Source organism: Lynx rufus, unplaced genomic scaffold (assembly GCF_022079265.1).
Source record: "Lynx rufus isolate CCGP_SWC_20201006 ecotype Redwood Valley unplaced genomic scaffold, mLynRuf1.p SCAF_31, whole genome shotgun sequence".
NCBI lineage: Eukaryota > Metazoa > Chordata > Mammalia > Carnivora > Felidae > Lynx > Lynx rufus.
This window is the reverse complement of record NW_025814847.1, coordinates 3601079-3611583: the sequence shown is the minus strand read 5'-3', so window position 1 is coordinate 3611583 and position 10505 is coordinate 3601079. Positions and strand designations below refer to the sequence as shown.

Genomic DNA, 10505 nt, shown 5'->3' with positions numbered 1-10505 from the left:
TGGAATCTGGAGTCTATGGTTTCAACTACATTTTTAACCATGACACTCTCAACCTATTTAAGGTTTATAACTTTGTATTTCCATAGCTATTATGTTGATGGCAGGGAACAAGTATTATGTATGATTAGAGAAATGAAGCATGCTATCCTGGTAAGCAGAGGTAGGGGCAGCTAATGTATTTGGGAGAGGGGTCTTAAATTATACTGTAAACAGCACTGCAACCACTCTTAAGGGTTAACTTACTTCAAGCTTAGGGGCTCCTTGCTTGCTGACCTAAGTCCCTTGGTCTGTAGCAGAACACCTACTTTCCTAGGGATTAGACCACTGGCCTTGAGGAATGAGGGATCAGGCTCTCCGGGAGGTAAGGCCTGCCCAAGATCATGACCACAAACGACTAAAGGCCCAGGCACCAGCTTCCCTTGCACCAGCCCCCACGTTTCTGGCACGGCCGTCCCATTTAAAACCCTCTGGCTTGGGGGCGCCTGGGTGGCTCAGTCGGTTAAGCCTCCGACTTCGGCTCAGGTCATGATCTCACGGTTTGTGGGTTCGAGCCCCGCGTTGGGCTCTGTGCTCACAGCTTGGAGCCTGGAGCCTGCTTCGGATTCTGCGTCTCCCTCTCTCTGTGTTCCTCCCTGCTCTCACTCTGTCTCTGTCTCTGTCTCAAAAATAAAGATTTAAAAAAAACTTTTTTTTTTTTTAAACCCTCAGCTGTGCGGATGGGGAAGAAGGCCTTTGGGGTGTTAGTGCACTCTCTTCCTGAATAAAGCAAACCTTCGTTTCCCACCATCACTTGTCTCTCGAGTACTGCTCTTCCAGCCGGAGCAGTCCATCCCGCGTTGGGAACCGCTTGCCGTGTAAGTGACATTAGCCCAATTTACCGAGCGCCGCGTCGCGGGCGCGGTGGCCGGCTCTGCAAGCGCTGGCGCCCGTGGAGCGAGTACTCGCAGGGCACTGACACCAGAGGTGCCACATGCACTCGCAGCTGGTACGTGCCCGGACCGCCCTCTGCGCAGGACCCGCAAGGCGACCAGCCACCGCCCACACCGCTGCGAGCGAAGCGCTCCGCCCCCAGGGAACGCGAGGCCAGGCGACCGCGCGCTCGCGAGGGGGGCGGGACGAGCCGAGGCCCCGCCTCCAGGGGGCGGGGGCGAGCGCCGCGCCTGCGCCGGACGAGGCGGGAGGGGCGCGCGCCGCGAGCTCCATGAGGGCCCTGCGGGCGCTGCTGGGGTTCGGTCTGCTGGCCGCCGGCTCGCACCTGCAGCGCGTCCGGGGCCCGGCCGGGGTCTGTCGCGCGAGGCCAGCCTGGTGGGGGACGCGGCGGCCGCAGTCGGGCGGCCGCGGGGACCCGGCGCTCATGGCGAGCCCGGCGGTGAAGTACTTGAGGTAGGCGAGGCTCGGGCGGGCTCGCTCCGGGGCGGGGGCGGGGGCCGGGACTGGGGCGGCCGCGCGCCCGCGCTCCGAGCGCCCTGGGGCGGGACTCAGGCCGTGGGTGTCCGCAGCCAGGAGGAGGCCCAGGCCGTGGACGAGGAGCTGTTCAACGAGTACCAGTTCAGCGTGGACCAGCTGATGGAGCTGGCGGGGCTGAGCTGCGCCACAGCCATAGCCAAGGTCGGTGGCGCCGGTCAAGCCCGGGGGGGTGGGGGGGCCGGGGCGGCCTGGGGCCGCCCAGGGCCCCTGTGACGCCCCCTGACTCCGCCTCCAGGCCTATCCCCCCAAGTCTATGTCCCGGAGCCCCCCCACGGTCCTGGTCATCTGCGGGCCCGGGAATAACGGAGGAGACGGCCTGGTCTGTGCCCGGCACCTCAAGCTGTTTGTGCGTATCGGGGAAGGGCTGGGCGGCGGGGGGCTCCGAAGTCTGACTTTGAATGACCCCTCTCCTTCCCCCTAGGGCTACCAGCCAACCATCTATTACCCCAAAAGGCCTAACAAGCCACTCTTCGGTGCACTGGTGACCCAGTGCCAGAAAATGGACATCCCCTTCCTTGGTGAAATGCCCCCGGAGGTAGGTGGCTGTGCTCTCCCCTCGTGTTTCCAGGCTGAGCTCCCCCGCCCATCTCTCTGGAGGACAGACTCCGGGCAGGTGGGGAAGTGCCCCGCACAGGTGCCTAAGTGTACCGTTTGACCAGGAACAGTGTGAAGAGCCTGCCCCCGCTCCAGCAGTGCCCGAGGCCGCCTCTCACATCCATGGCCACACCTTTCCCTCTGACTTCTGAGGTCAGGGCCTGCTCGGCAGGCAGTAACCCCCTGAGAAGGGGCTGATGTGACTGCCTCATCCTAAGCCCTTCCTGCAGGGACATGGACCTAAGACATGGGACATGGGAAATAAGAACTTTGCTTGTGAAGTTTCTTAACGCATTTCACAGGTGAAGAGACTGAGGTGTTGCAGAGAAACCAAGGGGTCTGTCCTGCCCCCAGCTGCAGGCGGCCCCACCCTGTACCCGCCCCAGTGGCAGGCAGGCGGACAGGCACTCGGAACAGAAACCACGTGTGGACTCCGCTTGGTCTAAATCACTGACCAGTTTGCACCGAAGTCTCTGAGGGAGAGAAAATGACCCGTGTGCCCCTGAGTGGCGTGTGCAGGGGACAGCCCTGTCCGGTCAGGGGCTCCCACACCCTCTCCTCTCCCTGCTCCACCACAGCCCATGCTGATCGACGAACTGTACGAGCTGGTAGTGGATGCCATCTTCGGCTTCAGCTTCAAGGGGGACGTCCGGGAGCCATTCCGGAGCATCCTGAGCGTTCTGAGCGGGCTCACCGTGCCCATTGCGAGTATCGACATTCCCTCAGGTGCCGGGTCCGAGGAGCTTGGGTGGGATGGGGGCCTGGGTCCTGCCCTGTCTTAAGATAGGTACCCGGGAGTCCTCATTCTTCCAAGGCTCAGACCAAGCTCTAAACAAGCTGAGTGTAAAGGGGCAGAACACAGCATTTGGGATTCCACAAAAGGGCCAGGGGGCAGGCCGGGAGCACCTTTTGTGTGCTGGACCCAAGAGGCCAAAGCCTAGGAGGCCATGGCCATGGAGCTCCAAGGATGCGGGTTCCCCAGGCGGAGACACGGGGCCCCCGCTCGTTCGGGACAGGGGCAGAACAAAGTATGGAAGAATGGACACCTGCTCTCTTCTCTCTCCCTGAATACACCCTCTTTTCAGGATGGGATGTGGAGAAGGGAAATTCTGGAGGGATCCAGCCAGACTTGCTCATCTCCCTGACTGCACCCAAAAAGTCTGCGAGCCACTTCACCGGTCGCTATCACTACCTGGGAGGTCGTTTCGTGCCTCCTGCTCTGGAAAAGAAGTACCAGCTGAACTTGCCGCCCTACCCTGACACGGAGTGTGTCTACCGTCTGCAGTGAGGGAAGACGGGCGGGCGTCCTTCCCAATAAAGACTTAGCGCCCCCCCTCCTACCGCCGTGGGGTCCTGGGAGCAGTTCTGGCAATAAAAGTTACTGGGTGGCAGGAGCCGGACAGCAAACTGAGTGAGACATGGCGCCACCTTTCTGGGAGAACAGAGCAGGCAAGGGAGGTGGCCGTGGCATTTGAGGGCAATGAAAACGGAGTTTCAGATGCTGAAAGAAAACCCAAGTGAGGTTCTCTGAGCTTTCTCCGTCCACTAACAGGGTAGCAAGATGGAGGTGAACAGAAGAAATCCCTTCAGAGGCATCCCAGGAAACGAATTTGTATTTAGGATGTTAGCAGGCGGGGGGTGGAGAGGCCAGTCAGGACTTGACCTGGCCTGGAGCCCAAGCTAACCATTTTTTCTAGTGCTGACACTGGCAGGCTATGGGCTGGAGTCCATTCTGCCCACACCTGCATCTGCCTTCACAGCAAGGGTGCCCCTCCAGAGGGCCTCTGCCTTCCTGTCCCCACAGTCCCCAGCGCTTGCCCACACCGTCCTGTGAGCAGCTGGCGCTCCGGCACTCGGCTTCCTCCTTGGGAGGGACTCCTTACGGGGAGGGCGCAGGAGCCCTCGTCCACTGGGGTCTCAGACTTCAAGTCCTGAAAAGGAACCTGTAGAGCCCCGCCTTGACCTGCCCTTCAGTCTTTCTTCTGTTTCTCCTTCCTTGTTCTCCCATCAGGGCTGACTCCAGCTCTGCCCCCCTCCCCCACATCCTCCTCCTCCTGGGGCCGCTGCCTTTTCTTCTTGCTTCTCCTGCTTTTCCCGTCACCGTCACCGTGCCTTCTGCTTGCTGCCTCCTGGGCCCCGCTGTCTTCGGCAGCCCGGGCCGTGGCTTCTGCGCCCAAGTCTTGCCGCCGCCGCCTCTGCTCGCGTCTGCTGCCCGGCCCCGCGTGCGCCCCGCTCTCCGCCTGCTCCGGCCCAATGCCTCCTGTTCCACCCGACACCCCCGCCTTCTCTGCTCGGTGCCGCCGCTCCTTCCTTTTCCCGAAGGGCTCATCCGTTTGCTCCCCGTTCTTCCACTCTCCCAGCTCACTTGTTCCTGTGGCCTCCCCGTCCCCGCCTCCGACAGCTGTGCCCCCTGTCTCATCTGCAACCGCCTTTTCTCGCTGTTGCCTTTTCTTCTTCTGGCTTCTCCTGGTGCTCTGGCCTGGGTCCTCTGGGCACTCCTCTTCTGCATCCCCATCAGGTGCCGTAGCCTCTTCCTCCCCTTCCTGCTTTCTTTTCTTTTTCTTCTTTTTGCGGGGCTTGCTCTCAGACTGTAGTTGAGAGGTCCCGGGGTCCTGGCCTTTGAGATGAGCCAGGAAGGCCTGTTCTTGGGCCTCCAACCGAGCGAGCTTAGCCTTCATCGTGATCCCAAGACGAGCAGCCCTGAAACACATGGAGGCCCGGGTCGGAGTGAGGTATGGGGGAGCAGGCCTAGTCCTGAGATTGCGTGCAGAACTGGCAGGGGAGGAGCTGCCTCTCTCTCTTTCCAACGTCTATTGTTTTGAGAAAAGGCGCATGTGAGCAGGGGAAGGACAGAGAGAGGAGGTTCCACACGGTTGGCACAGAACCCGACGTGAGACCCGATCTCATGAACCGTGAGATCATGACCTGAGCCACGATGAAGAGCCGGACACTTAAGTGACTGAGCCCCCCAGGTGCCGCGGAGCTGCCTGCGGGCAGCTGGAACCCTTCCCCCTGGGGTGGGAAGAGTACAGAGTGGCGCAGACCATCCTCTAGGGTGGGCTTGCGACAGGGAGGAAGGCAGGGAGCCCGGGGAGCCGAACACTACTCACTTGTGTGCTGTTCGCCCCTCACAGGCTTGGAGCAGCATCTCATCGGTCAGACTGTGGGGTGGGGGGATCAAGAATTACACACACAGCTCGTGGAAAGGCCTGCCCTCTCCTGCCCTCGAAGGCATTCCTTCAACACTGACTTCCTGTTCGGGACCTGGCACTTTCTAGGTGCCGGCGATGCAAAGATCAGTACAACGCGGTTCCACCCGAAGCAGCCCAGTCAGGCACGCGACTTGGTGCCTTCTCTGGAGGTCCAGAGGTCTCTCCTCCCGCACCCCTCCCACCACTGAAATGAGGTCTCACATCTTTGGAGGCTTGGACCCCTGGCTGTCATCATCACTGTGGCTCTCCACGTCTTTGTCCGGCTGTTCACCACCTGACGTCAGCGTGGCCGTCTAGAAGGAGTGATCATGGGGGTGACAAAGCCCGCTCAACACCACTGCCAATCCCTCTCCCCCCCAGGAATTGGTAGCCATAGGCACAAATCTGCCAGTCCCCGATACGGCTCCCTGAGACCCCCAGGGAGGTGTGCCGAGCTGCATACTTCCAACTTGGGCAGGAGGTGGGCTGCAGCTGTGGGGGGTGGGGGGCAGTGGGCAGAAGGGAGGAGGGAGCGCTCCGGACCAGCAGGTCCTCATGGTGCTAACTGTAAAGACGGTGCTTCTCACCCCTCCCCCACACCTACGCACAGGGCTTTATTTAACCAGACTGAAAACCCACCATGGGTCAAGGGTTGGGGTACACAGTGGAACAGGATCGAGAGGTCCAGCCCACGTGAAATCTACGTGTGGGGCGAAGGGAGGACGGCAGAACACAGGCCATCGTGGTGAAAGCGCTGCCTGTGCCAGAGGAGGGGTACCCAAGCTGACTTCGGGGTTTAGGGAAGCTTCAGGACCTTGGTGAGCTCCGGAAGACAGACAAAAGTTGGCAGGCAGAGGGGGAAAGGCAGCGGGAGGAGCACGTGCAAAGCCCCGAAGGTGAAAGAAGATGGTACATTCCTGAGAACTGATTCTGTCCGGCTAACAGTGCAGCGGTCTCAACAAGGGTGAGTACAGGACCAGGCTGCAGGGCCACATGAGCCAGTGTGACACATCAGGACTGTCCTCCTAGGTCAGGGACGAGCCAGAGCCCCAGTGGACTCTGTTACAGAGAGCACTCTGGACGCTCTGTGGCACTGAACTAACGGGGTGAGGAGTCTGCGTGTAAGGCTGGGACAAAATCCAGCAGAAAGGACAACGGCCACAGTGATGAGGACCAGGGGAAAGGGCTGCTACATGACACAGAGCCCATAGCACATAACAGATGCTCCCTTCTATCAGTATGCTGGAAAGCAGGAGTCTGCAGACCTGGGTTCTAATCCCGTCCACAAGCCACTTTCCCCACTCTGGGCCACAACTGCATAATACACAGGATGGGTCAGATCCTCTCCCAGGTCCCCTCTGGATTTGGAGTCCTTCGCACAGGGCATCCCCTCTCACCCTGCTCTGGCAGCATCTCTGTGCCCCCACCCTCTATCGCCGCCCCTCAGCAGATGGTAGGATCCACGGGACCTGCAGACTCAGTCCTGGCCGAGGGCCAGGCAGTCTAGACCAGCAATGGCAAGGTTGGTCACAGAATGCGACGTTAGGGTGGTCCCCAGAACAGGTAAGGCATGCAAAGCAACTGTTCAGGCCCCGGGGGAGGCCCGGGAGGGGGGGAAAAGGATGGACCCCCTCACACCCAGCCCCTGGTACCTTTACAAACTTCTGATACAGCAAGTTGGGCTTGGGACGATTACGACGGGTAGTCTCCTTAGAAAGATGCCTTATCCGGACTCCATCCTGGGGGAAGGTGTCAGTCAATGGGTGGCACAGGCGTGTCCCAGGCCCCCACGGTCCAATGGCCATCTGTCAGCACTCCTACCTGCCCAGTCTCCACAACCAAGCCGGCTGCAGTCTTGTTGAAGAGCTCATCCCACCAGTGGTCCGTGAACTCCTTGGCAGGGTCATGTCCCACCTGCCAGAGGAAGAAGCGGGAACCCTGAGGACCTGTCCCTGCCCTGTCCCCAGAGTCCCCCTCTCCCATCCACACTGCCCTCCCTCAGCCTGCCCAGTCTTACCCCATGAGTGTCCTGCTTCAGCGTCACCCTGAGGGCCTGGGTGATGCCATTCTCCTTCCGGCCCAGACCTTTGCCTGCAGGACGGGGAGCGACCCGTTTATTCCGCTGCCTGCCCTGAGCCCCCACTGGGAGGGCCACTCTGCCCTCCCACACGGAGCGCTGGCTACACTCCGTCCCGGGCGGATGCCCTCCAGTCCCACTGTTCCTGGCATTTCTGCACACAGTGTCCCTGCCTTTGTCTGAGCTCAAGCTGTCTTTTCCTTCATGCTTCCTCCAGGACAGGGGTTGTGCCCCTTCCCCCCTCTCCCAGTCCTCCCAACCACTTCTTTCTCACGGACCCACTGTAAAATTTCTTCCACTCTTCCATTTTCTGGAAAAGCTGGGAATTTTCACCTGTAAATTTCCCTTTAAACTAGCTTTTCCTCCTCCAGCTGCACGGATTACAAATGGGTAGCCCAGGACGCCGCCGCTCCCCTGGGCAGAAAGTGGCTGGAAAGTTGGGAGGATGTGGAAGGGGCGCCACGGGGATGACCTTGGGTCCATCCATGCTTCAGCAGCTGCTCCTCGGCAAACTTCATCCCACGACTCTTAATCTCTGGCGTGACACTCATGGTGACGGGAGGGTCACTAAGCTCAGGCCCTCAGCAGAGTAGACGACATCATTCTCATCCCTTCAAGAGAAAAGGAGAAAGTGGCCAAATCACCCATCAAATCCATCCTGGCTGCTCTCATAAAAATTCTTTTCCGAACCTGGGGCAGAGACAGAGGAAGGAGGCCCGGTCTTTGGGGAGCTCCCTGTCTGACCACAGAGAGGTCAGCAAGTCGAAAAGGCAAGTCCTAGTGTCAATAATAATACCGAAATGTACCGAGAGCTCACCACATGATGATTTCGCTCAATCTTCCCAGCCGGGGAGGAGTACTCTGCATTCAGAAAGGTATTACTCTCCCTACTTTAGAAATGAGGAAATTAAGGTCTAAGGAGGTTAGGCAACTTCCTCCAGGTTACACAGCTGATGTGTAGACGGCAACCAGACATCTTGTCTGCAGACTCCCTGCTCTTCACCACTGCCTGACAACATCTCCCACCGTTTATTACCATGTAAAAACAAAGCTGAGAGGCTTTTAACCTGAGTTCTAAGAATACTCAACAAAGGGACGCCTGGATGGCTCAGTTGGTTGAGCGTCCGGCTTCAGCTTGGGTCATGATCTCGCAGTTCATGGGCTCGAGGCCCGCTCTGTGCCGACAGCTCGGAACCTGGAGTCTGCTTCAGATTCTAGATCTCCCACTCTCTCTGCCCCTCCCCCGCTCACTCTCTGTCTCTCAAAAAATAAAATAAACATTAAAAAAAACAACAACAAAAAAACAATGATGACTGGTTAGGTCATGAAAACAAACTCAGAATGACTTCCATTTCTGTTCACGTTCTTACCGTGAAGGACGATTAAAGGACGATTACCTGAAAACCTGATACTCCGAGAATCCCAACAGAAAAGCACTGAATGAAGAAATGGCTCTGTCTTGCTTCTTGAATTTTTAAGAATGGTAAAAAAACACTGGGGCCTTTAAGGCTACCTCAAAACTCTGCCTCCTCCCAGAAGTTATCGCTGATGCATCAGCCCCCAAATTTCAATAATAAAAACATCTAACACTAACACATTTACTCGACGCCAGCATGCTGCTAATTGCTTTACACAGATTATTTTATTTCCTCCTCCCAACAATCCTACTAGCAAGTGTTGCCATCATTTGCAAACGAAGAAATGGCACTGAGGAGTTTAGCTACCCGCCCAAATCAGAGAGCTGGCAAGTCGTGGATCCGGGATCTCAGACATCCCAGAACTGGTGTTAATACCCCCTCGGTCTCTTACGGCTCTCTGTGCTTCCCGACGAAAGGTTTACCGCAGCCTCTCCCTCGTGGCAGAAACCATTCGCCCTGGAAATCGGAGTCGGACTTTGTTCTCCAACCCCAGTGCACTTAACGCAGCGCCCGGAGTGAGAATGCGTCCAGCCGGTATGACACAGGTGGGGGCTGCTTTAGCCCGCTGCCCATGGATAACTGTGGACAGAAGCAACTAGATCCCAGGCTGCGCGCCGCAGGCTCTGCGAAGTCTGCGAGCGCGCCTTCACGAGCTATCTCCTCTCCTGTCAACCTGAGTTTTCTGGGAAAGTGGCCTAGGCCAGTCTCCTGACAGCAGTTCCAAAGGGCCGCTACCCTCTCCCTAGCCTCCTTCCTCGTGAGGTTTAAATCCCAGCCCTCCCGCCGCGGTCCCGCCGGGCAAAGCTTCTCTCCTGCTCTAGCCTTTGCTCTCGAGCCCGGGCTCCGAATGCCACCGTCGCGGAGGGCGGTAGCCCCTTACCGTCACCGCGGGGCCCTCTCCGCAGGAACACGTGCCTCCTCCGACCAGTGCGCCGCCATCTTCCCGGAAGTGCCGGGGACTCGGCCCCTCTAGGCTGCCGAAACCATAGAGACCATCACGGGCCCCGGAAGCCCGGGTCCTTGGGGCCTGGTGGGTATTGCTGAGGCTCCCTGGCGGGTATGGTTGCCATGGAAACTCGCGCGCGCCCGTTTCCGGAGGTTCGGGGGTGTTCTACTCGCCGCCAGCCTACAGCCCCGGAGCGGCCGAGGGTCTTGTCCTAACTGGCCTCGGGAACGCCGAGAACAGCTTTGGCTGCGACGCTGAGCTAGTCCCGCCACAGACGTGGGGAAGGAGTCTCCGGGGAGCGCGCAGGGGTCGGGAGGGGGCCCTTCGGGAGTGGTTTCGGCGGGACCAGTGCTCAGCTTGCGGCAACAGGCGTTTGGAGGTTTGAGTGGGCTCATCAAACGCTGTGCCGGGACCTGCCTCTTTGGTACTGGTGATGCCCTGACTCGGGAGCCTCTGGCCTGGCCGGGGTCGTTGACACCGTGAGTGGGGCTGGAGGAGGTGGGGGTGGGGCCCGGAGCGAGACGCCGGGCCCCGGGGTCCCGGAATGCGCGCCAGGCTGGGGACTTTGCACTTGCAAGGTGGCTCCACTGAGCAAACTGTGCAGTTAGCTGCACTTGGCTAACAAGTTAGCAGGAGAAGTTGCAATGCCCCCAGCCACACCCACTGTGCCTGGGCCTCGCCAAGCCCCCCGCAGAACTAAAACCTGAAAAAATCCGCCCATCGGCCTCCCTATATCAGTATTTACGGGAAGTTAAGGGTGCACCTGCTCCAGAAACTGGAAGAGAAGAACCGGCATCTCCCGGTAAGGTTTG

At 59.0% G+C, this 10505-nt stretch overlaps 2 protein-coding genes across 2 annotated transcripts; one reads left to right on the top strand and one right to left on the bottom strand.

Moving 5' to 3' along the window:
• The first annotated feature begins 1201 nt into the window (after positions 1-1201).
• On the top strand, positions 1202-3468 carry NAXE (NAD(P)HX epimerase). The gene is made up of 6 exons (XM_047092996.1): positions 1202-1383; positions 1500-1608; positions 1703-1813; positions 1889-2002; positions 2640-2787; positions 3147-3468. Exons 1-6 carry the CDS (start codon positions 1202-1204, stop codon positions 3347-3349), a joined length of 867 nt encoding a protein of 288 aa, XP_046948952.1. The 3' UTR covers positions 3350-3468.
• Positions 3469-3662: 194 nt separating this feature from the next.
• Positions 3663-9700, bottom strand: LOC124521847 (G patch domain-containing protein 4). The gene is made up of 8 exons (XM_047092995.1): positions 9628-9700; positions 7802-7940; positions 7270-7343; positions 7074-7166; positions 6905-6991; positions 5475-5566; positions 5172-5222; positions 3663-4761 (listed from the first exon to the last, which is right to left on the bottom strand). The coding sequence occupies exons 2-8, from the start codon at positions 7878-7880 to the stop codon at positions 4032-4034; spliced, it is 1206 nt and encodes a 401-aa protein (XP_046948951.1). The 5' UTR covers positions 7881-7940; positions 9628-9700; the 3' UTR covers positions 3663-4031.
• Between the last annotated feature and the right edge of the window lie 805 nt (positions 9701-10505).

What these genes read in the sequence shown, in the direction of transcription:
- NAXE (XM_047092996.1), top strand. Translation starts at nt 1,202, where the DNA reads ATGAGGGCCCTGCGGGCGCTGCTGGGGTTCGGTCTGCTGGCCGCCGGC. An exon ending in TTGGTGAAATGCCCCCGGAG is followed by an intron (nt 2,003 to 2,639) that starts GTAGGTGGCTGT and finishes GCTCCACCACAG; the next exon opens with CCCATGCTGATCGACGAACT. An exon ending in GAGTATCGACATTCCCTCAG is followed by an intron (nt 2,788 to 3,146) that starts GTGCCGGGTCCG and finishes CCCTCTTTTCAG; the next exon opens with GATGGGATGTGGAGAAGGGA.
- LOC124521847 (XM_047092995.1), bottom strand. Translation starts at nt 7,880, where the DNA reads ATGAGTGTCACGCCAGAGATTAAGAGTCGTGGGATGAAGTTTGCCGAG. An exon ending in TGAAGCAGGACACTCATGGG is followed by an intron (nt 7,167 to 7,269) that starts GTAAGACTGGGC and finishes TTCCTCTGGCAG; the next exon opens with GTGGGACATGACCCTGCCAA. An exon ending in GGGTCCAAGCCTCCAAAGAT is followed by an intron (nt 5,223 to 5,474) that starts GTGAGACCTCAT and finishes CCCACCCCACAG; the next exon opens with TCTGACCGATGAGATGCTGC.